General features: G+C 46.0%; 1 protein-coding gene across 2 annotated transcripts in view; it reads left to right on the top strand.

The window, feature by feature from the left end:
• dachd (dachshund d) overlaps positions 1 to 27500 on the top strand; it is a 95570-nt gene that overhangs the window by 35764 nt on the left and 32306 nt on the right. For both annotated transcript variants that reach the window (XM_035523018.1, XM_027005225.2), the window contains exons 2-3: positions 11734 to 11849; positions 18285 to 18446. In XM_035523018.1, coding sequence (XP_035378911.1) covers positions 11734 to 11849; positions 18285 to 18446 — 278 coding nt within the window. The remainder of the gene's footprint in view (positions 1 to 11733; positions 11850 to 18284; positions 18447 to 27500) is intronic.

The raw sequence follows: 27500 nt of genomic DNA, 5'->3' as shown, positions 1-27500 counted from the left end.
AATTAGATTTAGTGGAATTTTTCATTTGTTTTACCCTTTGTTTTATCATTTTTACAAGATACTGTTTCATTTTCCCTGATTGTTTCTGTATCACATTTCAAGCTAGAGGGCAACATGTGAGAGTGCTTTTTGTACTCTTTGCAAACAGGGACTTGGACAGGGGAATGTGACACACACACACACACACACACACACACACACACACACACACACACACACACACACACACACACACACACACACACACACACACACACATATATATCAACTAGTGGAGTTCCTAAAGTTAATTATCAAATCCTAGACACACAAGTGTTTGAAGTTTCCCATCTTTAGATTCTAGGTTGCCTTAATATTCACCTTTAAAATTCCAGTAACTACACAGTCACCAAAAACTATCCATATTTTTTTAAATAAATAAAATGTTAAAAATAATTATAAATATGTGAAAACTCCCGGACAAGCTTGTGTCTGTTTGAACACACACACACACACACACACACACCTTGTTTGGGTGACTCAATCAAAACTGCTGTGCGCTGTACTAATTTCAAGCAGAGGCCAATGCAGCCAGCTTCTCCACGGTGTTGGGCGTAGCGGCAGATGAGATGTGTGTGAAATATGGTCGGGGTCTGCAGCGAGAGCAGGGAGGAGAGATGTACCTCATCTGTAATACACTGTGTAGACTAATATCTGCTCTTCTTTTCTTATATTGCGCTGTGATATTGATCTGCTAAAATTGTGCCATATTGGAGCTGTCTGTTGTGATATTCATCATTCTGTCATGTATAGCCCCCCCCCCCCCCCAGCCTGTGCCGACGAGTTATTAGAAGCTGGGGTTTGAAGAGGTTGAAGGCTTTAGTCGCGGGCATGTTGCAAACAATTCATCATAAAGCCGAGAGAGAATAGGGAAAAAAAAAAGATCAGGTGATGTCTGGTTTTAGATTTATGTCTCCTCAAGCCGTACATTAAGAATTATATCATCAAGTGGTGTGAGGACACAGCTCCAGCCTGCCTCAGATGTGCTGAGTCGGAGAGTTTACTCTCGAGCCGGGCTTAAATGGACTTTTCTTCCTTCCTCGTGAAGCCTTTTAATGGAATCTACAGCTTCCAGGAATAAAGCGAGTGATTTGCTCAGTGTTCTGGGGTGGGGTGGGTGCGTATCAGCCAGGACTTGGCCTCTGATAAAGCTTGTCTGAAGTAATTGTCATTCTGTGGGTTTAAATGGTAAGGGCCTCATTCGACGCCATTCCACTGCGTTTGGCAGTTGATGCCAATCAGTCAGCGGAGATGAAAGTAAACTTGTTCGTGCCACATTCAATTTGTCTTCACCCCCCATACCCCCGACTCAAGCTTTTCTCTGGCAGGGGGAGCCACTTGTATTTCAGGCTGCCGTTTGACTTTCTTCCCCGTTGTTTGCTCTTTGGACAGCGGTCTGAGATTGCTCCGGAAGGAGGGCAGGCCGTGATGTTATTGCAGGGAGCAACGTTTGAACTGCTGCCGGCCGGATCGATCGCAGTCCGCAACTCTCGGCAGACGAGTGGCACTGCATAAACAGCATCAGAATATGAAAACAGGGCTCTGCATGTCAGAGCCAGGCCCCAGGGAGCAAGCACCCTTACCCCAGGGAGCAAGCATCGTTACCCCAGGGAGCAAGTATCATTACCCCAGGGAGCAATTATCGTTACCCCAAGGAGCAAGTATCGTTACCCCAGGGAGCAAGTATCGTTACCCCAAGGAGCAAGTATCGTTACCCCAGGGAGCAAGCATCGTTACTCCAGGGAGCAAGTATCGTTACCCCAGGGAGCAAGTATCGTTACCCCAGGGAGCAATCATCGTTACCCAAGGGAGCAAGTATCGTTACCCCAGGGAGCAAGCATCGTTACCCAAGGGAGCAAGCACAGTTACCCCAGGGAGCAAGCATCATTATCCCAGGGAGCAAGCACCCTTACCCCAGGGAGCAAGCACCCTTACCCCAGGGAGCAAGCATCGTGACCCCAGTGAGCAAGTATCGTTACTCCAGGGAGCAAGCACCATTATCACAGGAAGCAAGCACAGTTACCCCAGGGAGCAAGCATTGTCACCCCAGTGAGCAAGTATCGTTACTCCAGGGAGCAAGCACCATTATCACAGGAAGCAAGCACAGTTACCCCAGGGAGTAAGCACCCTTAGGCCAGGGAGAAAGCACCATTACCCCAGTGAGCAAGCACCGTAACCCAGGGAGCAAGCACCGTTACCCCAGGGAGTAAGCACAGTTACCCCAGGGAGCAAGCACCGTTACCCCAGGGAGTAAGCACCGTTACCCCAGGGAGTAAGAACCGTAACCCAGGGAGCAAGCACAGTTACCACAGGGAGCAAGCACAGTTACCACAGGGAGCAAGCACCGTTACCCAGGGAGTAAGCACCATTACCCCAGGGAGTAAGCACCGTAACCCAGGGAACAAGAACCGTAACCCAGGGAACAAGCACCCTTACCCAAGGAAGCAAGCACCATTGTCCCAGGGACTAGGCACCGTTACCCAGGAGTAAGCACCATTACCCAGGGAGTAAGCACAGTTACCCCAGCGAGCAAGCACCGTAACCCAGGGAACAAGTATCATTATGTCTGACTTGGAAGCATGAGAAATGGGGTGGACTTGTAACCCCTGTGCACACTGAGAAAGCTCCCACCGTTCATGTGCAAGCAGCATTCCTCTGCCACCATGGACCGGTTTTGAACTCCCTGGAATATTTATGTTTCATTAATTATTAAAAACGTAAAAAGGAGAAAAAAAACAGTATAATTTTTTGTTTAATGTATCACAAAAGTCTGATTCAGAGTCCAATTAATGTTAATCATTACAGATTTCTTGTTTACAACATTAAGTATGTTTGATTTTCAGAGGAAGCAGGCCTCAGTTTCTATCAGTCTACCTCATCCATTCATTCATGTCCCTTACTTCCTCCCTCTCTCTCTCTCCCTCTCTCTCTCTCTCTTTCTCTCACTCAGTCTTTGTCACTTATATTAGTCTTTTTTTTTTAGATGCAACCACATAGATGCAAAATTAATCATGTCCCACATACTAGACAGTAGATACTGCTTTGTGTTGCTTAACCATAATATTCTCGGGTAAGCTGCAGTCCTGTGATCAGAAAACTGACCAGTGATGATGGGCTAACAAACTGTGCAGGGCACAGTGTGTGACTGCACATATCTGCTTATACATACTTATATACATATATCTGTATTTTGCCATTATAATTATATATATCTTTTGCCATTTAAAAATAGAAATATCAAAATGTCATTCAGTCATTTATTATTTAAAGTAATCACTGTGCTGTGTTTGTACTGTGTGTGTGTGTGGTGTGTATGTGTGTGCCTGTGTGTGCGTACACCTGCTTGCACGTGGATTACTTGTCCTACACACTGTGTTAATCGTATTGATTCAGAACTCATATTCTATCAATTAATATGCATCACTCTCGAGTGCTATTGTTTGGTGGCCCCTTAATTGCAGCCTGCTGTTAATATTAAAAGCACATTAAAGTCTTAACTATTGGCTCTATCTGAAGTTCCTTCCAACCACTGTTTCATAAAACAATGGGAAGGATTAATAAACTCCTGCTTGATCTCTGTTATCCAGTTCTTTTACTATGGGGAGCCAATTAAGTCCCCTTCAGTATGACTTTCATTTACTCTACTTGGTCTGTTCTTCTGCCAGTATTTGGGATTAATTGGGAATTAATCTTCTCACCCGAACAAGTTTGCCTTTGTCTGCTTTGTACAACACGAAGACTGAATGCTGAGGTTACGCCAACCTGTTTGTTGAAGCCCCTCCCCCCGCCCCACCCCGCCCCTTCCGAGATTGATACCTACATGTCTTGAATCCGTCCATGCTGAAAATACAAGCCATTAAAAGAAAATAGTCCACAATGATTTTTTTTTTCCTCCACCGGATTTTTGGGGCTTTATTAGCCATGCATATTAATGACTCAATTAATTCTATTCATCCTTGCAAGCCGTTTGTTTGTTTTGCCTGACCTTTTTATCTTAGGAGTATTCACGCCTGGCTTGGCTTAAGCACTTACTCTGCTCCGGCTCTCAGCGCCTGCGCTCTGAGCACGCGAGCCCAGTGTCCCTCTGCCCCACGGCCCAGCGCGTGGAAAAGTGTCAGGAAATAGGCCATCATTACACGCCGTGCTTTGGCCCAACAGTCCTTCAAATCAAATCGTGGCGCTTTCCACGCAAGTCCACCCCCACTCGAGTTTTCCTTCTCCTCAAAAAAAACAACAAAAAACAAACCCTTTTTAATATACGGAGCTGGGAGTAAATAGGCGTGCGGCATGGCGTAGACCGGGGTTGGGTACTTGCCCTGTGCTGTATCTATCTCCCATTCAAACTTAAAGGCGAGGACAGGAGATATAATTGGAAACTGCAGCTGGACTGTGTACAATCTTGTAAAGGGATGGCTTGAAAATTAGATTAATCAGGAGGCAGACATTGTGGGGAAAGTTTGTTTCGAATGCCTGACAGTCCTGCTCTTTCTCTCATTTCAAATGTTGGCAGGGCAGCAGGCAGCTCCTAGGGAAATGTGCTCCTTTCATACTTGAGTAATTGATGAATTGTATGCAATATGCAAATGAGAATCCATAAATCTTATGAATGACAGCTTAATTTATGTGAGCCTTAATGAATGCAGGATTAGATTTTAATTAAATATCCTCAAAGGCACCCTGACTAGTAAGTTTTTAAGGCCTTGTTTTGAAGACTTGTTTCGTATGCATTGCAGTTCAGGGAAAAGAAGGCTCAGTCAAAGCACTTCAGATAAAATTTCCCCACAGTTTTAAAGATAAGACCTGTTCTGTTGTGTTAACCAGAGCGACTGCAATTAATAAATATCGAGACGGAGCTTGTATCAACTAATCTCTTTCTTTCCTGGAACTGTTCATTTTTTTTGTACGTTTGATTAACTGCATTTACTTTTTTTTTTTTCAGTGTATCTGATTTATAACATTTTCTGCAGTATCTTTTTAATTAAGAGAATCGTCCATTAGGCACAGAAAAGTCAACCAATTAGGCATTCTTCATCAATTCCCAGGACATGGAGAGGCTGCTGCCTCATTATTAGTGGTAATAGAACTGATACAAAACAATTTTAAGCTTTAGAATTACGGAACGCAATTACGGAATTGGAATTGGGCCTTTAATGGTGCATTAAAATAAGCAGTGGCTTTATTGCATTTCCGGATCTTTCCCTCTTCTCCCCTCCCCCTTTCCTTGGTCTTCCTCCAGTGAAGATCTGTCTTAAGTAGTCTGATAAAGAGGCTCATTTGCGACTGTGTATGTGTCTCTGGCCTATGTGCCTGCATGCTCGGGATCAACACAGCCATGTAAATTAAGGGCGAGGAAGGAAAATGACCGAATAGCAATAGTAATTTGACGGTCCTGCCTGGTGGCTTTTTAATCACACTATGAGGTACACAAAGGGATCAGGAAAGGGACCTTTACGATCACCCGCTCGTTCTGTCTGTAAATGTTACGCGCCGGTGCGGGATTGTGGGACGATGGTGGGGTGGGGTTGGGCGGGGCCAGCAAGAGAGGGGTGGCGGTTAGTGCAGGAGGGGTCGTGGGGGGGCTTGGGGGACTCTCTCATTGGTGGGGGTAGCTGGCTGGTGTTTTTGATTGCATTTGACCTAATATATTGTTCCTCGCAAAAGTTCAGTGTTTACCTGCGGATGCAGCTGTTGCTGCTAATAAAAGAGAGAGAGAGAGAGAGAGAGAGAGGGAGGGAGGGAGGGAAAGAGCATTTTATATGAAGTGCTCGCACATAATCCATCTATCTGGATCTGATAAGGCAGCTTCGGCTACCTGGCTGACAGGTGTGTGAGAGAGGGGGGCCGATAAAGCCGCAGAAGCTCGATGCAAATAAAGGCGGAGATAATGCGCAGATCCGCGCAGGACTGACGAGCGCCGTGGTGGCACGGTCGCCACGGTGACCTCTTTATGGGCCTGCAGGTGTTCACACGGCTGCAGCTACAAGAGCATTTCCAAGCGTAAAGGAACACAGAAGATTCCAGGATTCCAGGATTCCAGGGTTCCAGGCACTGCTTTCCCTTCACTGCCTCAGGTATACATGCTAGGAGCCACACAGTTGTGTCAGCAGTCTGTGTGCCTATTAAAGAGCTATCGGACAGTTGCAAAAGGAATTACATTAGGTCATGCTTACTAGGCTGAGTTGGAAATCGTTCCCAGTTCATTATGGTTTCAGCCATTTTTGTTGTTGCTTGTTTTTGCTGTTTTTTTGAACTTTTTTTTTTTTTAATGAACGTGTACAACAGTGTTACATTGTGTAACTTTTAGTTTTTATGAATGTTATGTTGCCGTCCCATATAATTATTAGGACTTGGTACAAGCTGCTCCTGCATTTATGACCCCAACATCTGCCAGCCGGAGAGCAGAGGCAGGCTTACATTTGTGCCTAATCAAGCCAAATAGAGCAGCCATCACAAAGTAAGAATGGCTAATCTGAATGCAGGCTGTTGTTATAGGGAAGGCCTTTCTCTGTTATCAATAAGACCTTGTTTTCTGTGCTGGTCACTACCTCAGCAAAGTAATCAATGAGGCATGCACTGCTATCGCTGGGAAAGAAATGAAAAATAAACCCGTGATAATCCCTCAGTTAAAAGGTTATTCAGGGCGATAAAAGCTATTTTGTTAATTTATTTACTCTCTGCCAGGGTGAGATAAAGAAAAGGAACAATTAGGGAATTCTAGGTAAGAGATTTGAAAAGGGCAATGACATTGAGTTAATATTTTATAAGGCCTGATTGGCGGGATTTCAGGAGAGGCTGTATTTACAGAGTCTGAGACTCCATGATTCATCTGCTTGTTTTGGTAGACTGTGAGTAAATGGAATAAATATCTTCATCTTTACCTTTTCCAAACGGCAAACAAAAGGCAGGCGGGAAAGGTTAATTGCTCCATTTGAGGCGAATCAAAGTGGGGTGTTCTTTCGGTAAACTCAAGCTGAACAAGCGTTGGCTGGAGGTTAACGTTTCACCAGGGGATGTCAAAATATGTCTCTATCAGACAAGCGAGCGCAAGCCTTACCAGATACCAATCTTCGCACTGTGTCAGAGGTTATTTGTTATTTGCCGTGCAATTTTGCACTCCAAAAATTTTTGGGGTAAACAGCTCTTCCGAACGGCGCATTAGCATGAATCTGGCGAGTTGGGGGGGACACACACGACCGGAGCTCTTGTCAAGCACGACACAGATTCCGTGCCACAAGTATATCACACAGCAGACAAACTAGTGTGTTTTGGTAAGTGCTAAGCAATATTTCCCTTCGTCTCCTCTTTCCTGTTAAAAAATGAAGGGGTAAAATAGATGAGGGGTTGTATTAAATTATTGTTGGTTATTGCATTGATGTATTGAAGTCAGAGTGTATCGTGTGGTCCTGATCTGATTGCTTTCGCAGCATGGTGGGGTTGGGAGGATCATGTTCCACTGTGATATCCTGGGTCAACATGGACCAAGGCCATTAAAGGAAGTGCGGTTCAGGGAAAGTTCACAGTTATTTTCTTTTCACCATGGTTGCAAAACAAAAAGGAGAATTCCTATCTTTGCAACATATTTGGCACTTTGAAGCCTGGGGCAAGCCCTGCCTATTAGGACTAATAAATTGGAGCCAGAAATATAGGATCAGTGATTGGAGTATAAACAGAGACTGAGGAGAGGAGTTACAAAAAAAACAACTATGCACCAGCATAGTCCCACCGAGTTAAAGATCAGTCCCATTAACTTATGATTTCCACCTGGTGTTAAAATATGTCCCTGATCAGATTTTGGGAACTGACAAATTCACAGGTCAGGCACAAGTGCTTGTTGTGAGGCAAATTTAAACTCTTGTGATTTGATTTGTTCAACCACTTCCAGAGGTAGTTATGACCACTTTACATGTCAGAGAAAATGTATTCAATTCCGCAAACCATTTTTAACAGCTTGCACCTTTGGAAAGATCACGATGTGGCCCCGGAGGACACATTTGGGATGTGTTTTAATTCCAGGTGTAAAGAGCTAACCGATGATTATCTTGTCATGGCTGTTCAGATGTAGGCGTTAACTTTTTTGATAGGGCTAAACAGGCTCAAATGAGCCTCTCAAACTTCGTGGTTCCCTTTGCAGGTTGTGGTTCAAATCTAGTAACACACTTCTTGCTGTATGCCTGCGTGTTGTGGTTAGGTTTCCACACTTACTGCGACATGCACTGACTTGTTTCCTCCCAGCACCACGTGGGAGTATCTCACTGAGCAAAAGTAAAAACAACCGATTTATCTGTCTGTTATGACCGAGTCTGGATGAGTAGTCTTACAGTAACACAGCAGACAGAATGTACAGTACCCAAGTCACAGGAGTGCCTGAGCCGTCATCGCGCTATAATGGCCTACTTTTCAGGACTTTCTGTGCCAGGCTATTTAAGGATTCAGCACAAGCAGTGTGACAAATCATCTGCTTCATTTGTAATAGTTCAATTCTTACCATGCTCATTGTACAGTCCTGTACCAGTTGGCCAGAGCGAAACAGCAGAGAACAGAGTGGGTTGGCTGTGTGGCTATAGTGTCCACTTGAATGCACGAGGGCAACTGGTTAACACTATTTTAAGTAAATCCTTCCACAGCCCATATGACTGCGTGATGGGCCTTCGGCTCTGAAGTACAGCACTGCTTCCACCATGTTCATTAAAATATGCGTTTTGAACTCTGGAAATCGAAAGCAGATGGTGGAGTTTTCTGCCCCAAATTATATCACTTTGAATGCTAGGTTGAGCTAATATACTGGTCTCCCTCATGAAAAGCTGTTCTTTCTGAATGGCCATATAAAAGTCAGCTCCCTTTTGCTTTATGTGTGTGTACACTGATATTGTATACGAGGACTAAAAGATCCGGTAAGGATCCTCTGTAAGCACATCCTAGCCGCTCCCAGGCAAACGCCACCTTTGATCCTGGTCTAGAAGCTCTTGCCGGTGCTAAAGTCGATGTGACGTTTTTGTCCATTTGAGGTTTTTCCCACTGTTTTGTGTTGCTGGGGGAGGTGGGTGTTAGGTTTTTACCATCACATGCCCTCTATTGAGGTCCTACATAAATAATTCAGCGCTGTACGTTGAAAGTGATGACGGCAAAACTGTCTGTAATCTCCCTTAGAAGATCAGAGAGGTGTTTCTGTGGGAGCAGGAATTACATTTCAGCACTTTTTCTTCTGGGTCAAGCTGCTCATGTTAGCTTGCCTCATCTGCGCGTTGTCTGTTCTCACTCCCGTGACAAAAAAAAATCGGATAAATCGGCGCAGTAAAAACCCAATCTGACCCATGCTTTGCGGGAGAGAGTGCAAGTTCATCTCCAGAACTGCTTCAACATTTATCCCTGAAGACATCTGTATCACTTGAGCAAATGCACCAGTAATAAAGCACTAGGTACATGCCTGAATGACCTTAGATACACCAAAGGTATGAATTAATACTGAGATTACCACCATTTACTGGAACAAATTTTGTTTTTAGAATTTTAAAAGGTTTTTACCCTAGGATTCCACTGTGCGATTCAAAGTGGCTGCTTGCAGTTATATGTTGGCGTGACGCAGTCTGTGTTCGTCTTGACCTTTGTTTTTGCGGGGATGGTGATGTGGTATATAAAACACTGCGCAGTGCTACGAACAGCCCTGGGCCCAAGCATGAGGAGCGTGCCGGCGCTCCCGCTCCCGCTACCCTGGCTCCCAGTTTATGGCTCCTCTCGCTTTAGGGAGAGGAGTGAAGAATTTCCGTTTCAATTTCATGCCTGTCAGGAATAAAACATGATAAAATGCAATGAAACGCGGCTCATCTGCCTGCTCTTTAAATGGGCAAAACTGATGCACATGACAGACTACACTGGAATGCGAATAAGTGAGCCTTACAAAGGCCTTGAGCCTCTCCAAGAAATGGTGCTGTTTTTGTGCCTTTCACGTGGCCATGAAAATGAGAGTCTGTTTAGTCACTGGTAAAAGTACTGCAAGTCAGACCTTGACTCAATGGAGGCCCCATTCAATCACCCTTTGAATTGCTATTTAATGAAGGCGATCTGGAAAAAAGACATCACAGCCTAAGAAAATATATAATAGCATTCCTCTCCTATCAGGATCGCAGTTGAAATGATACGCTATTCCATCTTTCCCTGTAATTAGTTGCTGCACGTGAAGAATGTGTTTTTATTCATTTTATCATAACATGGACCAAGGCAGGGTCTCCGGAAGCTGGCTGGAACTGTATTTTTTGGTGCATCGACAAGCTAAGGAATCTACAAATCACAGAGCACATTGGGAGTCACTATGGTAGTGCTGGGATGATGTCCCAAATGATGCTGCAGTTTCTTAGTGTCACAACAGAAACCTCAATATATGCAAATACCTGCAGATGAATCAACTGTGAAGTCTGTTGTAGCCAGCGGCTAATGTTGTTAGTGGACCAACAGTATTCAGCTGATTCAGTTCAAGTTAATAGGGAAATAGCCTTTAAAGGTGTGGTATTTTGTGGTAGACCACGTAGAAGGAATCTAGCTTCATTTTTATTTAAGGGCATAACTTATTTTTAAAAGCTCATTTTTCGTGAGCTCTTTAAATGCTTCCTCTTTTTTTATCAAACACTGTAAGAATGTTCTAGACAAATGAACCGCTGTACCAGAATGTGTTATTCTCAGGAATGGCTCGCAAATTGGATCCGGTCAATTGGACTCCCCTCTCCTCACCCCCAACACACAATCCTATAAACAAGTATTTGAGTTCCATGGCCTAATTGTAGAACGCATTCACTCTGAGAACATGCGAAGCTTGTACAAATAATGCTTACCAATCTCTCTGAGCAACTTCACGTGCACAGATACACTGACAAGCACAGCAAGTCATAATCTGCTCGGAGGGGTATTCCCCCTTCCCCCCACCAGTCAATCTGCCCAAGCATGCTATGTCATTAATCATTGCATGATCTTGGTCACTCATTTGGAGTAATAAAAGTTTCCATCATGAGCTTACAACAGGTCTGAGTCATTCTGTCACACCACCTTCCAGCTAAAGTCTCGTATTAAATCAAGCAAGCAGAACATTTCCTAAGGCTGCCGTTGCCTTTTAATTTCCTGAAGAACCTTAAAATATCATTCATTACAAGAACTACACATATTTGGTTTTTAAAAGTCTCATAAATCAACAGTGGTCTGACTGTGATAATTATAACAAGTTAACATGTAATTTCCAGGCCGAAAGCTGCATGCCCGGATTTTAGCATATGCAAACGAGGCAATTCAAATAGTGTGGGGATATTAATACTGAGGAGCAGGTAACGAGGTACGGGCTATGAATTATGCATCAAAAAGTGGTTGATCTTCAATAAAGGAAATGAATTCACCGTGTAATCTAATTAGTTATGGAAGTCTATTATGTCGAGCTGCAGAAAGCAACTGTCCTTGAAAAGGAATTTATTTACAGTACATGTTAGCTCTTTGGAATGGAATTGCATTATGGAGTGGTCCGAATGTTAACACTAACCTCCCTCCACCCACCTCTTCTCTCCCTTTTCTGCCTCCCCCCTCTCTCTCTCTCTCTCATCCCTCATTTTCTCTTCTCCTTTCCCTGCTCTCCCCATTCTCTCTCTATCTGTTCTCTTCACCCCTTCTGTTTGTGTCTGTCTCTGACACCCTCCCTCCTGCACTTCACTTTCATTTTAGCTCAAGACCCGGGAGGCCTCCGAAGAGGACGCAGAGTGTTACATCGCCAGAGAACCCGCACATCATGCCCCATTCGGTGCCAGGCCTTATGTCACCGGGAATCATTCCCCCCACAGGTAACGCTCTCCCTCCCTTCCGCCCGCACACATCTCTACCAAAGCGCCCTACTGGCCATCCACTCAGTGGCGTGGGGCTAAAGCCGAAGTACCAGTCACGGTGCTTGACTGTCCACCATCATCCTCACTCCCTCCCATCACCTACTCCCAAACATCCCTGGAATAAATTAGAGTGGAGAGTTTGGGTCTCACATTGTTTCTCTGGATGCTGCATTCTGCCTCAAGTGTATTTTAATTAGCCCGATAAAATCCACTTCACTGCTATATGTACATAGGCGGTTGCGATGTTAAAGTGAGCTTATCGCCACAAGAATCAACAACAGCCGTTTGTGCCTTTAGTTCCCCTTGAGCAGGTCTTATTACAGCCAAATGCTTTTGTTCTATTTGTGTCTGGTTTTTTTTTTTGCTGTGGCAGCTTTGATGTCGCTCGCAAGAATGCTGCTCGATTTGCATATCAGCTCCTCGTTTCTTCTGCCCTCCTTAATAATCCACAGCCATTAGGCTTCTCGGCAGACCTGCCGCTTATGCTGTGAACGTGCATTCACACCTCGATGTACAATTAGCTAATATCAGAATTGCATCGTGATCCATTGGCTCTCTACAAGGCTGCATGCGGTGCTTCTTGTGGCCACTGTTTGCATTGCAAAGCAGACAGATCGTCCTCCCATTTCCACTTCCCATACAGGGCAACTTTCCTTTGTAAAAGATAACAGCTTTTTGTTGGGGGGGGGGGGGGGGGGGGGGGGGTGTATTTGAAATTTCAGCCCAGCAACAGAATAGGCAATCTCCAACAATGGCACCCATACCGAGGCTTTCAGCTGGGGAAGCTACCTCCGCCCGGGGTCAGCCTATCAGTGTCTCATTTGGAATCAGGAACTCACAGGGCATGTTGCACTGGAAGAGGGGGCCCATGGTCTGTTTTTATTAAGCACAACACAACCACAGTACTGAAAAAAAAAAAACAACAACAAAAAAACCCACATCTGTTTGATATCCACCCATGCCTTTAAACCTCTACAGAAGCTCTGATCTTGACATTTCGGTCCAAACTTTTGAAGAAATGTAACATTTTATGCTGCATTCACTCTGACTGGCTACTGACGCACTGGGCTTGTATTTGTCTTTGATACGCTGCAGGATAGGACCATTTGAGGCCTGATTTTCGTCGATGGCTACGTCATATGCGTTACGCCGTGTGCCATCACACCATTAATTGACTTTTTAGGAACTGTCAGAAACAGATATGACGTGTGTCATGTCTTGGATTGGCTGCGTTTGGTGAGTTGTGCAAAAGGTTCATATAAGATGTTGCCAAATATTCGCCGCTAGTGTGCTCAAAAACACAGCACAGTTTCACCCACTCACCAGAATTGCATGCATCCTTCTGCAGGATTGCTAAAAGCAGGCCATGTTTCTTTACACCGTTTCCCCCTTTACTGTTGCTCAGATTGCTCTATTTAACATTAAAAAAGTGCCCAGGATGTATCGCCTGGAATCTAGCCAATCAGCAGGCAGTGAGGAGACCTACGACGCAGCCCAAGTGATTGGCTATAACCTATACATGGAGTTATCGTTTGCTGCGATATTCATGTTATTCATCTGCTGGGTGTTTAATTGGCGTCAGCGAAGAGGTCAGGACGCTCCGGTTCTGCCTGCTCTGAGACTGGAGGCACTTCTGTATCCGCGCACGTCCTCTGAAAGTGACAAATCGCTTTCTCTGTGCGTGAGCGCATCCTGCACGCCGCCCTCTCTTAACATATGTATCTTGTACTTGTAAAACCTTGTCCCCTTGGTTCGGGGAAGGACATCTTAATTCGCTTCGCTTTGCCTTTATTAAAACAATCGTAGATCGTTTGGCCTTTGGCGGCTCTGAACGCCGCGCTCCCAGAGCGCTCCACTTGTGGATACATTACAGGCACTGCTGGCTCCTATAAATCCTGTTATTTGCTCAGGGAGGACACATTGCGCTTGTGACATGTCTTTTAAAGCAAAGTTGCTTTGAGATGCTACTGCTGCTGCCCAAACCACCAGCTTGAACTGTGGATCATGTGCTGCATGCCATAGATACACACACACACACACAACAGGAAATGAGCATCTAGCACACCTCCTTCAACAGTCCTTGAAACTGTGCCTAGGCCCTTCTCTACCTGAATGACTTAACACTGACATATCATTAAACAAACAGTAACAGTACAGCACCGAGACACCTAACGATCCAAACACAGTTGCAGGAAAGCGGGCGAATATCAAAAGCCAGCATGCATCTTCCCATCCGTTTGCGAGCAGGTGTCCACGATAAACCGGACAGCAGCCTGCCGTACGAGAGTCCAAATGGGGTTAATGAAATGTTGAGCCCCCTCAGACCTCGACATATCCCTCCTTCCAGATGCGAGATTAGACTGTCATAAACACATCAGTCAAATCGAATGCCGCACTCCTCTCTGTTCGCGCCGCGGCTGAACCCTAGCGCTGCGTGTAATTGATGGCAAAATCAGTGGCGATGCAAATTGAGCAGCTCACGCGTGTTGGGTTGACTTTACTACGGTCCCTGTTGCCCCACTCAACCCTCTCCCCGGCCCCTGTTCAGTATCTACCAGTAATGCCCCCACGTCCTTCTGTCAAGTTAAAACAGAGTTGCGTTCCGCATTTGGTAAACACGGCACAGTTAGGCTTCAGTCTTTATTGAGTGTTGTAAAGGCAGTAGATATGTGCTGGCAAGGCTTATCACCCATGTCACCAAGTCACTCTTTGTGTACTGATGTGAAGTTAATCTGATCTTAATTTAATTACTCTTATTAGTAGAAGGGGCACATACCTTCGGTATTTGTTGGAGAAATGTTCTGACATTGCACAGGTATGGGGCAACTTGCATGTTAATTAATAATGAACATTCTGACAATATGCAGTGGCATGACAGCGTTAAGCCAGTCTGCTGATGGTCCCTTTTGCATATTAATAGATCCTTCATTATTATTTAATATGACAGCTGCTTCAAGGGCTGCGATCAGGCCCAGTCTCCGTTATTTGCTGTTTTGGTGCGCGGTGTGACAGTACCGGGCGATTCCATATTTGCGGAGTGGCTCCCCTCCCCGCTGTCTCCGGCTCGCCTGACGTGAAGCGCACCTCGGCTGTTTGTTCATGGCCGAGGAGATCCCCCTGTCTGTGTGGAGAAAAAAAAAAAACAGACGCCAAAGTCGGCATTTAAAGGTGACTTTCAAAAGTCTAAACAGTGCGATCTCTGCCACCATTGCTGCCACGCATGCTAATGAGTGCTAACGAGGAAGGAGCGGGAAACTGCTGCTCAGACGTGCTGGGGCGCTGAGAGTGGACCTGTTGCGGACTGGAAAACAGATTCCATATAGGAACTGTGAGCAAGCTTTCTTGCTTCCATAGTGTAATCACGTCCGAATTCAGACCAAACGTTTCAGTTAAACACGCGTGGGGCTTTCCAGGAATGCGTGACTCCAGGCTCTGGACAAGAAAGTCTTCTTTGAGCAGAATCCACATTACTTAACCCATGTCCAGAAGAGCAGCATGTCTGGTTATGGCAAATTGTACCTGGTAGCTTTGGACACCATGTTGAGCGCAGTGACCCTCTGTACCATTTTCTGTTTTAAATGGGACTGGGGATGTTAATCGATTTGAGAATTCCTGCATTGCCCTGCATGCTGGAAGCCTATAATGTTAACTCAGGATAATTAAGCAGAAAATTATGCTAATCTGTTTATCAATACCGTTCATAGCTGGAGGAGATTTCATCTCGATGTTGTGTTAAGGTGTTAAATGCGGTAAGGTAGTCTGTATTGCTGAGGAAGAGGGTGTTTTCGAAGAAGGTGACTGTTAAACCCATTTTGATTCCATATTAATGGTCAAATGTAGCATTAAAAACGTCCTAAAGCTGATTTGCTGATTTCAGTTTATTCCCCCCCCCCCCCCCCCCCCCCCCCCCCCCCCCCCCCCCCCCCCCCCCCCCCCCCCCCCCCCCCCCCCCCCCCCCTTCCCACACGTTCTTTCTGTGATGCATCTCATTTAGAAAACAGTTGACTCCGATTATACGTAAATGAAAGCTGACCTTCAGTTAGACTGGAGGCCACATCCATTATGTGGAGCGGGTGCTCTCGCCCTGGGCCGTGGGGCACGCACACGGATCAGCACCGGGTGGCAGCAAACGAGGGTGCCCACTCCGACACCTTGTATACTGTACATCAATATGGTCCTGATGTACTCTGAAATGCAAACAAGGCCCGGGAAATGAGATGCGCCCTCGGCCCACGCTGTACGCACTGCCTGCCGCCATCTGCCTATCAGCTGCCGGGGAAGCGGGCCGGCGTACTAATGCCACATGTTCGATTTCTCTGCAACCCCTCCCCACCCACCCGCCCGCACCCGTAGACCCGGTTGCTCCCCCCACCGCCCGGGCCTGCGCGCTCCGTCTGCAGATGCAGCAGTGCTAACGGCTCCACTCCAGTCGTGTCAGTGAGATGTGGCAGCTAAGTACTGACAAATTTACCAGTGGCCTGCGACGTGCACAGGTCCCATTAAACACTTGTATTAGGCTGCACGCTAGCCTTGCGATTTTAATGGCACCTTTAGGATGAACTGAAACATGAATATTTGCCTTGCAGTTATTTTGGAGAGTTTTTTTTTTTAAATAAAGGCAATTGCACTAAGAGTGTTTAATGATCTTCTTCAGAGTTACACTGCGGCCAGGCAGACGTGAAGTGGACTCCGATGAACACTAGAGAGTGTCTTTCAGCACTGCCGTCTTTGCCTCACGCTCGTTAATTTTACAACACAGACTGGAGGAACAGGGAGGCGAAGCTTCCCACCACGCACGTTCGCCACCTCCTCACGCGTGGCTCCGCTGTGCTGCGAGCACCTTCAATGGTGCATTTACTCCGTGGATAAAAGGAGGCAGAAATCGCCGTGTCCAGCGAACGCCGGTGGCAGAAGCTCCGCGTCGATTCATCCATTCACGTCATTTCATTAAACTCAATTTCTGAATTCTGAGCTTCTTTCACGGCTTCCTCTTTCAGCCTCTGGTAGCGCTTCAGGTGTATCAGAAATGACAGTGTCGGTGAGCCAGTCTCCTCTTTCTTCCACTCTTCTCCCGCGCCCCTACGGCCCTTTTAACTACACCGAACACAATGGCTCCAACTTATTACTGCACCTGCAGACAGAAGAATTAGAATCACAATGTCCCTTCTCTCTTTCAGAGTTACAATGCCAGTGGAATCAGTTGAGCACATTTGACATGTATATCACAAAATTCACTGAAATCTCCAAGATGCATTTTGTGTGCCGTGCTTGCTTGTGTGTGTGTGTGTGTGTGTGTGTGTGTGTGTGTGTGTGTGTGCATTTGTTTAGCGTCGGAATCTTCCCACCGATGCTGCCTGTTTGTTTTCACTTTGTCATACATCCCCAACCCGGTTATTTACAAACAGAAACCATGGCAACATGTCAGTTCTGATACGTTATCCTGGCTCCATCTGTCACCATCAAAACACTGTGGCGTCAGGGCTGTTCTCAGGCAAACAACAGGAGAGAAAGCGCACGCGAGAGAACTAAGTGATGATGCTGATGACAGTCAGATTTGCAGATGAAAACATCCTGTCAGCATGAGGACCCAGGTGTGTAATAGAAAACAGCAAAGCTATCCACACTGATGGGAGCGCTAATGTTACGCTCTAGTTCCAGTGTCACCAGGCTCCTCCACTCACTGAGAGTGATATCTTTGGTGAAGATGGTGTGGGAGAATGGAAAGATCATGCGCATGATTACATTTGCATAAGATTGTTTGTCTTTGTTATCAGATGCTGGGCATTCCATAAGTGCAGCTAAATAGTATTGTTTAAATATCTGTTATCAAACTTTCCAGTTGAAGGCAAAGCAAGGAGCGCATAATGGTTTTCCCTCTGTGCAGGTACGGCTTAAGAAATTGGTCTGTTTTATTCTTAAGAACACTTTTACTCAGAAAACAACCAGACAAGCATAACTACATCAGATTCTTTAATACCTGCAAGTTATACAAATTTCAATCTGGCTCCTGACTCCGCCCCCTGCTCCTCATTCCACCCCGTGCTCCTGACTCTTCTCCCTGCTCCTCATTCCACCCCGTGCTCCTGACTCTTCTCCCTGCTCCTCACTCTGCCCCTGCTCCTGACTCTTCTCCCTGCTCCTCACTCTGCCCCTGCTCCTGACTCTTCTCCCTGCTCCTGACTCTTCTCCCTGCTCCTGACTCTGCCCCTGCTCCTGACTCTTCTCCCTGCTCCTGACTCTGCCCCTGCTCCTGACTCTTCTCCCTGCTCCTGACTCTGCCCCTGCTCCTGACTCTTCTCCCTGCTCCTCACTCTGCCCCATGCTCCTGACTCTTCTCCCTGCTCCTGACTCTTCTCCCTGCTCCTGACTCTGCCCCATGCGCTCTCCCTGCAGGGCTCACGGCTGCGGCTGCAGCTGCAGCCGCTGCTACCAACGCCGCCCTTGCCGAGGCCATGAAGGTCAAGAAGATCAAGCTGGAGGTGATGAGCAGCTACCACGGCAACAGTGCCCAGCATGGAGCTGACTCTGAGAATGGAGACCTCAGTTCCAGTGTGGGTACGTCATGCCCCAACACAAACATACACCCACACCAGCCAACCATACAGCTCATTCTGAAGCTTGGAAGTGTGTTCACCCAGCCTTGGCTGCTTAACTATTGATGGCAATTTGGATTTTAGTCTAGTACCTGACACAAATTCAGGTCTGGGATTAAGTTGTCATTGGCACGCTTGACTTCTACTCTGTGATTTTCATACCCAACCCTTCAGTGCTGCTTGTTTATTAGTTGACACTGATATACATTGCTGCTAGTCTGCGCTGGGCTATGTTGGGTTCTTCACCATCCTGAAACTAGCACTGTAGTTCTGTTCATGTAATGAAATGTAATGTCTGACTAAACAATCTATTTATTTTGTTGTTTTAAAACCATAATTACCAGGTAGAGCACTTTTAAAATACCAGCGCATTAAATGGTGCCATGAGCACACAGCTAATAGCTATTAAGTGAGCTGCTAATTCAATTTGGTGAAGAAAATTGGTTTTGAATGTTCCCCATTTCAATTAATAGTTTTTGAGATGCATTCAGATCATACTCTTCTCCCCGTTCCCTTTACAACATTACTTTATTCATTTCTTTGTGGAAATCATGCCATGGTGTAAAACCACAAATCGATCGCAAATGATACCCTTAATCCCTGGGCAGGATCACACGTGCGATTCCGGGCCGAATATATCCGCCATGTGTTTTGGATTTCCCAGCTGCAGTTGACACTGTGCAGTGCCCAAACAGGATGTGTCCCAAGCACATTTAACAAAAGGGAACGCGGCACCTGTGAGGTCATCAGTTGCTAGCCAACAGCGTAGGAGGGTGGTTGGGGGGAGGGGGGGGGGTGCTCCGAGGTCACTGAAATGGAGATAAATGCGAATCGGGATAGGCAAGGCTGTGGCAATGAAGCTAATAAGAAACTGTTTTTATCTTTTTACAATTTAAATTGTAACCTTGAGCATGCCTGCTCCCAGAAGAATAATAATTCGGTTGCCCGGCAGTGGGGGGGCGGGGGTGGGGGGTGGTTCTGCTAGGCAAGAGGCATTAGCTGCTGTGGGTAAAATATATGGTGGCGACGCCTCTCCAGCCCATCCACAATCAATTGGATTCTTTTACTTTAATATTTACTCACAGCGATGAGATGCTAGTCTGCATGGTGATGAACAGTCCGCCTCTGGCGTCTGAAGGTGACCCGTCACTGCGTATGGACAAATCTCTCGCATGCAGAAATGTAGAAAATAAATCATTAAAGGCGGGTCGGCCTCTCATTCCCGGATTTAAATCATGCAACCCCCCCCCCCCCCCCGGATTTATGATTTGAATTAATGCTTCGTTTGGTCAAAGCAATAGTGGCTGGAATGAACACGGCTTGGTACTGAAGCCATCCTAATATTGATTGCTGGATGTCTGTGCAATCTCTTGTTTATATCAAGCGCTCTCTTCTGACAGGGCGGCCAATAGGAGTCATGTGGTTGATAAGAGGGGAAAATACGGCTGGCTTTGCTCAGCCGGCCAGGCGGGAGCGGTAGCTCCTCTTTCGGCCTTTAATTGCAATATAAATTAGGTTTTTAAGTGAAATGGACAGTGTTTTCCATTCTTGTCTCTGACCAAGTCTTCGCCGCACAAGATCATTACTGCATTAAAACAAAAAGGTCATTCTGTGAGAGGTGGGAGAACTCGCGCACTGCAGCGCATTAGAAAAAACGAAGTAGAGGAGCCAAAAAACAACAAGAAGTTCAAATACACTCTCCAGCTGTCTGGTATGTGCAGGCCATTGATTTGCGTGTGTGATTTTTAGGGTCTGAATACCTAATATGTCCTGCTTTGAAGTGCTTTGTGCAGCTGGAATGCAGGACACTGAATCACTGGGCAGATATAGCAGTGACTACAGTAGTGGGGAACTCCACTCTGCAGCTGCGCTAATGGCCCAGCCGGGCAGTGTGGCCTTAGACGTGGCTGCCTTCTGCATTATAACAGCTGCTCCTTTTAACCTTTGCAACAGAGCTTTTCTATTTAGTCACATGGAGTAACCTGAAACTCTAATTATTTTCCAGATACAAATAGTAGTGTTAATGTAATAGATCTCCGGTAATAATGATAATATCAACTGATATCAGCAGTAGTGTAATATTGCATTGCCAAGTGGCTGCTGGCATTGCGTAGCCTGGTTTTGCCCGCCTGCACCGCGCTCGGAAAGGTTGCTTTCGGGGGCAGAAGCTCTGCATTGTCTGTGTCTTGTCTGAGACGCAGACAGGCTGAGACAGTGTGTGAAGGACGTTCTGTTCACCTCTGGACTTGGATTGCTTGTGTTCTCTTTGTGTTGATGTAAATTGAACAGGCTAATGTTCCCTCTCTGCATTAAATATTCAACACAATCACCCTCTCCTTTGCATTGGTATTATTAATTGTAACCAAAAAAATAAATAATAAATAAATGAAGAGAGAGAGAGAGAGAGAGAGAGAGAGAGAGAGAGAGAGAGAGAGAGAGAGAGAGAGAGAGAGAGAGAGAAAGAGTCTGTCTGAGTGTGAGCCAAACAACCAAACATCCTGAGTGATTAGGCTGAGTGCTTGGCCCCCTTTGATTTTTTCCCCCAGTTCTTTACATGGGGTTGGTGTGGGGGGGGGGGGGGGGTCCCTCAATGTACAATGAGGATTGTTCCATAGACTCACAGGAAATGCCACAATTACAGATCACAAACCAAGCAAAACATGTGCGACATGCTGCCCCGGAGACAAATGCACCATTCCTGCCCATTGAGTCGACCTGAACCTGAGCCTTCATCATCCACGGGAGAAATCCTGTCAGCTGCCTGCTAAATAACACCTGCCCATTTTCATCACAGGAATTGCTTTTTTTTTAAGTGGAAGGAGAAAAAAATAAATCCAAAGACAGCTCAAGCATTTGGAAGCTCTGGGCTCGGGAAAGGAAGGGGAGGCGAACAGAAAGCCTCTCCCTGTGGCCACTGGGTGCCATTCTGCTGCTGATTCCTCGCTATGGCAACGTTAATGGACCTTAAATCCTCCCCATAATTAGATGGGGGAATTGTGCGTATCACCAACCAGATGATGCTGCCATAATGAAATAAGCGACACAACCTTAAAGGCTCGCGAGTGTGGGGTTGGGAGTGCGTTGACGTGTGCGCGTGCCTGCGCTCCCCTAGCTTAGCCAGTTCGCCTGCTCAGACCTGGCTCAGCCCCGATGCTGCATTGTCAGGGGGCGGAGAGAGAGGCGGTCACCGTGGGGACAGTGACAGGTGTCTGTGGCATGGGTGGAATTAAAAGCGAAGTGATGGGGAGATGCTCGGCCAGCCTGCTACCACCGGTGGGGTCGCATGCGCTAATTCCACCAGGCTCCTCCTGGCGGAGAAGGCCAGGAGTCCAAAGATGGATCAGCAGCAAGACCGCAGCTGTAAGCATGGAGGAGCTAATTGGTCCTTATCTTGCTGTCCCATTCATCTTCATTTTTTACCAATTACCCAGCATTATCTGTGTTCTCCGTTGGATATGGGAGTTAATCCTTTTTGGTTAAGCCGCCGGTGCAGCTTGCAAATTTCCACTGATGGAGGGGGTGAAGAAGTCAGGGCAAAAAATACAAACATACACACACACACACACACACACACTCACAACACACACACACACACACACACACACACACACACACACACAGAAAAAAAACCTCAGGGAAACTTCCTATCATTACACCCAGGAAGCAATCAATAGGAAATGACATCACATGAAAGAACAACGGAATGAGGGAGAGGGAGTATACACAAAAACATGGAGGAGTGGAATCAATTATTGCTGCTATAACTCAAGCTCTTGTTTGCAAATGTAGCTATGCCATTGATTAAGTTGTTCCCATTGCTCTTCCTGTTATTGAACTGTTAAAACCATATTTTCATCTCATCAATGGCTTCAAATATGCAGTCGCACCAATAGCAGCGTTTAAAAGCTCACATTAGTTATTCACCGCCTGCCAAAACAGAGTGTTAGTCCATGGAGGCAGGGTTTGTCCCGGTGTGTTTGCCTTTCCCCGAGAGAAAACGAACACACAGTTAAGGTTCAAACGCACTGACGTTCTGGGATTGGTGCCCAAGCAATTGCTTCTTGATGTGAAGTCAATGCTCGTGGGCAAATTAAAAACTATAAGACCCTTACAGTTCTCATTGTGTTGTCATCTATAATCTCATCAGGGCATCACCATGTCAACCACTTTTTTTTTTTTGTTTTTTTGCCAGCTGTGTTGACAGGCAGCAGAAGGCAGTGGCGGCCACACCAAGCCGATAATCACTACAGCAGTCCTGGCCTTCAGACGGCGATGGAGCGCGGCTCTTTCGCGACCAGCCCGCGCCTATGCTGGGCCCGTTTTTAGCATAAAGCGTTCGTGTTAACCGCCCCGCCTTGCCTTTATATAGCTCCCCGTAGAGGGGGGATTGAGTGAGCCATGCGTACTGCTCTTTGATAGGGATCTGTTTGGTCACACACAGCACCAGCTGTCATCTCAGCCTCTACTGCTGTGATTTAATTAGTCTGTTTATGTCCTTTCTAATAATAAATCCTGCTCCGTGGAAGGACAAATCCAGCAAGGATCGCTGTTTGGTTCTTGTTTTGTTTTTTTGTTTTTCCTCTGGCTGGTGGCCTTGCGTGGCTAAATGCGAGCGATCTCTTTTCTCAGTTTCTTTGTCGTGTTCCCTCTCACTTGTTTTTTTCTCTCTCTCTCTCTCGTCCTCTCTCCCCTCCCTCTCCCCATCTCTCTTTCTACCCCTCCCTTTCTCTCTCTTTCTCTCTCTCTCTCTCTCTCTCTCTCTCTCTCTCTCTCTCTCTCTCTCTCTCTCTCTCTTTGTCATTTAACAAGAACTGTTGAGAAAATGACCACCCAGCAGCCACAGGGTGAAAACATGTCTGCTGTACCTCAGCCACCTCTGAGCCACACCGGCAGAGATGAAGGAAATAATTCATTCGGCCTTTTTACAAGTCACTTGGCCCCCTTTTACTGCACTCGTTAAGCCCTTTTTGTAAAAGAATATTTTCTCCAAAACATACAAGTGTCTCACCTGGCTTGGTTTACATTCCTCAGTGATGTTTTGTCTAGATGGAAACATCAGTGGGGCTCTTTCTGCAGACAAGGGAGGCATGAAGAGTGAGCTGGGAAACTGGGCTGAGGCAGGGCTGGCTTTGGCGAGAGATGTGGCCTCTCCTGGGAGCTGGTCTTCCGAGTACCTCTATTAGTGTGTAGTGCTCCTGGGAGGAAGGTGACAGATAAGTGGAGAGTGCCACACATTTTAATAGAATTGCAAAAGATAACTCGATAATCACTCCTATTTATTTATTTATTTACGTTAATGAAGTCATCGCTTCTAATTCCGGTTGCATCCGCAGTTAAGCATCAGCAAAAAATTGAATATGCATGATTTGTTGTGGGGGTGGGCGGGTTGCGTGGTGGTGGTGTGGTGGGCTGATTTACACAGATGCCTACAACTGCAGAAATAGATTACAAAATAGGAATTGATTAAACATTATTTTCTGTAATGATCCATATCAAGCTCGATCATTGCTGAGTACTTCCACAGCTGTAGCGTTATTAGGCCTGTTGCTGAGTGGCGCAAGGGACATAAAACGGCTATGCAAATATTTGTATCGCTGTCTCATCTGCTTACCTCGCGATAGCAGACGCGAGGGTTTAAAAACACGCGACCAGCTTACTTGTCAGCCGTCATCAACATTAGAGCTCATTCTTCATTAATTGGACGAATTAACTTGGAGCTGTTTGATTCCGAGGCCAGATATGCATTTGGCTGTCCCTCTTTACTAATATCTGTCAGGTTACGTTTATAAGTGGAATTGAGTGACCTTTGGAGGCACAGATAGGAGTGAAGAGATCAGCGCAATTTGAAAAGACAATGTCGCTTGGCGTAAATGTGACACGTGTAGTAAATGACATTCAACCTTTCACAGATTATACGCGTTTGCAGCCTGCAACGTGCAATGCGCCCGTGCTTCCGAATATTCTTCCAATAAGTCACCTCCCACCAATCAGGTATGGAGACCCCGAAACGAGCAGCATGCCGTGACCCTGACTACAAAGAGCACGCGGTGTGATAAAGTGCAGCCTGAACACTGACGCGATTAGCGCAGCGATAACACCGCAATTATAACGTGAGGGATGTAGGTGCAGCGCTTATCCTTCGGAGGCATCTGTCATGCACGGAGCTCCATTAACCCTGGCCGGACGCGTGCTCCAGCACGAGCGCGTTGCGCGTAGCCGCACGCATCACTCCCGCGCCTCCTGTTGCACAGCTGCTTGCGCCGCCATTGGACGCTTGCAGCCTGAGACGACGGTCTGTCAAAGCTTAGATTTATGCGGGAAGAGCCGCGGAGGGCGGGGGAAAGGCTACGCATGCCAGGCTGCGTTCTGACAGTCGTCCAACTCCTGGATGGTTAAATATTGACATGCTTCATGACCTTTAATGCTTTAAAAAAACAAACAACAACAAACCCGTCGTTCACTATACTTCAGTAATCCATTGCAAACCTTTTGATTTGAAACTATGTATGCCATAAACAAACAGGCAAAGAATCAAATGGACAAATATACATTAAGGCTATGTGACATCTATCAAACCCCCATGTGAAGAATTTGACCATGAAACAGCAGAGCTTGGCACGCCGATGCTAATTTAGTAATTAGAACAGATGAGGCAAGGGTGAGTCCGAAAGCCACCCCACGCGCCCAGACGCCGCATGATGGATAACACCCTTCAGCGTATTTCATCTCAGAGTCCGAGTCCAGTGACAACTGCCCGCCATTGACTGAAAGCAATCTTTTTAAAAGGGACCCTTTGCTAAGTATCAGATGGGGATGATTCTTCGCTCTGCCTGGGTGTCACAGACCCTGGGGAGGAGGATTATTGATCGGTCTTGAATATATTGTGCTTTCAGTGGAAACATCTGGTAGTAATGCTTCCCTGTCCTGCATTGTTGCAGTACTGCAGTTTATTGAGAATGATATGGGACGATTTTAAACTGAAACCGATTCGAGTCCAGCTTGGGTGCGCTCAAGATAATGTATCCTGAAGGTCCGTGTCTGGGTATCTTTGATCATGTGGACAATTATGATAACGAGATCAAGTTTCAGTCCCATATGCAGGCTTAGTACTGTATCCCTGAAATTTGACTGTAGTACTTAATCAGAAAGAAAAAAAAATTAATAAGTATGTGCATGATTTTTTGTAGGTACCTACATTTTGTAAAATGATCAGAATTCCATTTCCTGAAGAGTGGAATTATATTCAATTTGGAATTGTAAAAATATAATCAGCTATGATTTATTCGGATGAAGATATCAGTGTTGTATTACACTGTATGTCCTCTAAAATGTGTGTAGCGTAGTGTGTAATGTCGCATTGTTCATTATCGGCCAGGCGGTGTAACAGGTAGCATTAGTTGAAGAAACCCACTCCACCATATGCTAGTCGCTGTTGCTGGGCCTTTATCCTTCTGGAGAGAAAAACTCCTAATAAAACAATGCTACGTCTCCTCAGTAATCCCTGCCACATGTTTGCTTTGATGGCTGCGGTATGGCGGTGTAATTATGCTACCTCATCAAACCAGAGATGTTTTGTTGTCATTATTTTTTATGCTCTCTGTCCTCACAAGTGTGTAATAGATGTGCCCCCCCCCCCCCCCCCCCCCCCCCCGCCCGCTTTATCTTCTGTTTCTTGTTAAGCCCTCTTACATCAGATCAGAAATAGGAAATCTTGCATGTTAAAGTTTTTCTTTCTCTGTCAACATCCCAAATTTCCCGTGGCTCTAGGAAATATTGCTATCAGCAAGCAATAATTTGTGAATTACAACATGTGTTTGCAATTCTAGTTTATAGGTGTGTTGTTAGTTGTTAATTACATAATGCAAACATTATTATTATTATTGTTGTTATTATTATTAGTGTAAATATATGTAAGGGGGAGGGGCTTTCAGGACTCAGTGAGTGACACTCAGAGACTGTGGGTGGATACATCAAAGTGAAGGATCTACTCGTCCACAGATCCTAATGAGTTACAGGGCTTAGCAGCCTTGACTGGCGATGCCATCTGTGAATAAGAAAACAATCTCCGGCTCTGCCAGCATGCCAGACTCCTCTCAGTCTATGAAAGGGCTGCTGCTAATAGTCACTCTGTCCAACAGTAACTCTGATGCTTGATATACTGGTTTTAATAGCTGCAGCTGCTTTGTAGTTTCACGGTCAGACGTTATTTAACAATGCATGTTCGGTTTCTGCTTTCAGAATGAAAAGCTCGTTTTCAGTGTCACAGTGCCTCAAACGCTAACGTATGTTTGTTAAGCTGTGGGCAAGAAGTCCTGGCCTCACCTTTGAGGGGAGGTCTAATCAGGATGCTGGGTTTTATGGGGATTGCTAATGCACTTTAAGTGCAAGAATGGCCAGAGCAAAACACCATTCCTACGGTCCAAACTAACATCCAACTAGCTTGTGTCGTAGACCAGAAAGCTAAATTAAACTCTCATGTCGCCTTCACGGTTAGTTCAAACGGGCGAAGGCGGTTCACTCAAATCCCCGGGCCTGCGAGAAGCATGTTTGTTTAGCCGTCGTGCATTTGCGACATATCGTTCCGTCGCGGTGCACTCACAAACAAAGACAGATAGGCTGGAAACAAGTCATTTAATTAGTGCTGGATGCACCATTCCTGACTGCAGTGGCCAATTATGCATTCCACAGGCATGCGCAGGTCCCGTTCCGCGGGAAGAGAGCAAATCTTCTCGGCTCCGAGCTTATACAGTACATCTTTCCCTTCCATTTAAGGGAAGGTAAATAGCAGAGACAGACAGCTTCATTAGACAGCATCTGAGGAGCAGGCTGGGGCGGCTTGTCGCTTAAATAGCGGGCTTTTACTGCAGGGCTGAGCGGCGACCTCGGATCAATTACAGCTGACATTATTGTTTGTTGTGAGCTCTTGCTGGATCGAGGAGAAGAGGCAGGATGGGCCTGAGCTCTGGCGAAAATGTAATTTCCCTCCTCTTTTGCCTTCATTCCACAAACAATAAAT

The sequence above is a fragment of the Electrophorus electricus genome, chromosome 25 (genome assembly GCF_013358815.1).
Source record: "Electrophorus electricus isolate fEleEle1 chromosome 25, fEleEle1.pri, whole genome shotgun sequence".
Taxonomy (NCBI): domain Eukaryota; kingdom Metazoa; phylum Chordata; class Actinopteri; order Gymnotiformes; family Gymnotidae; genus Electrophorus; species Electrophorus electricus.
The sequence above is the reverse complement of the archived record's forward strand: the minus strand, read 5'-3'. Positions and strand labels throughout refer to the sequence as shown.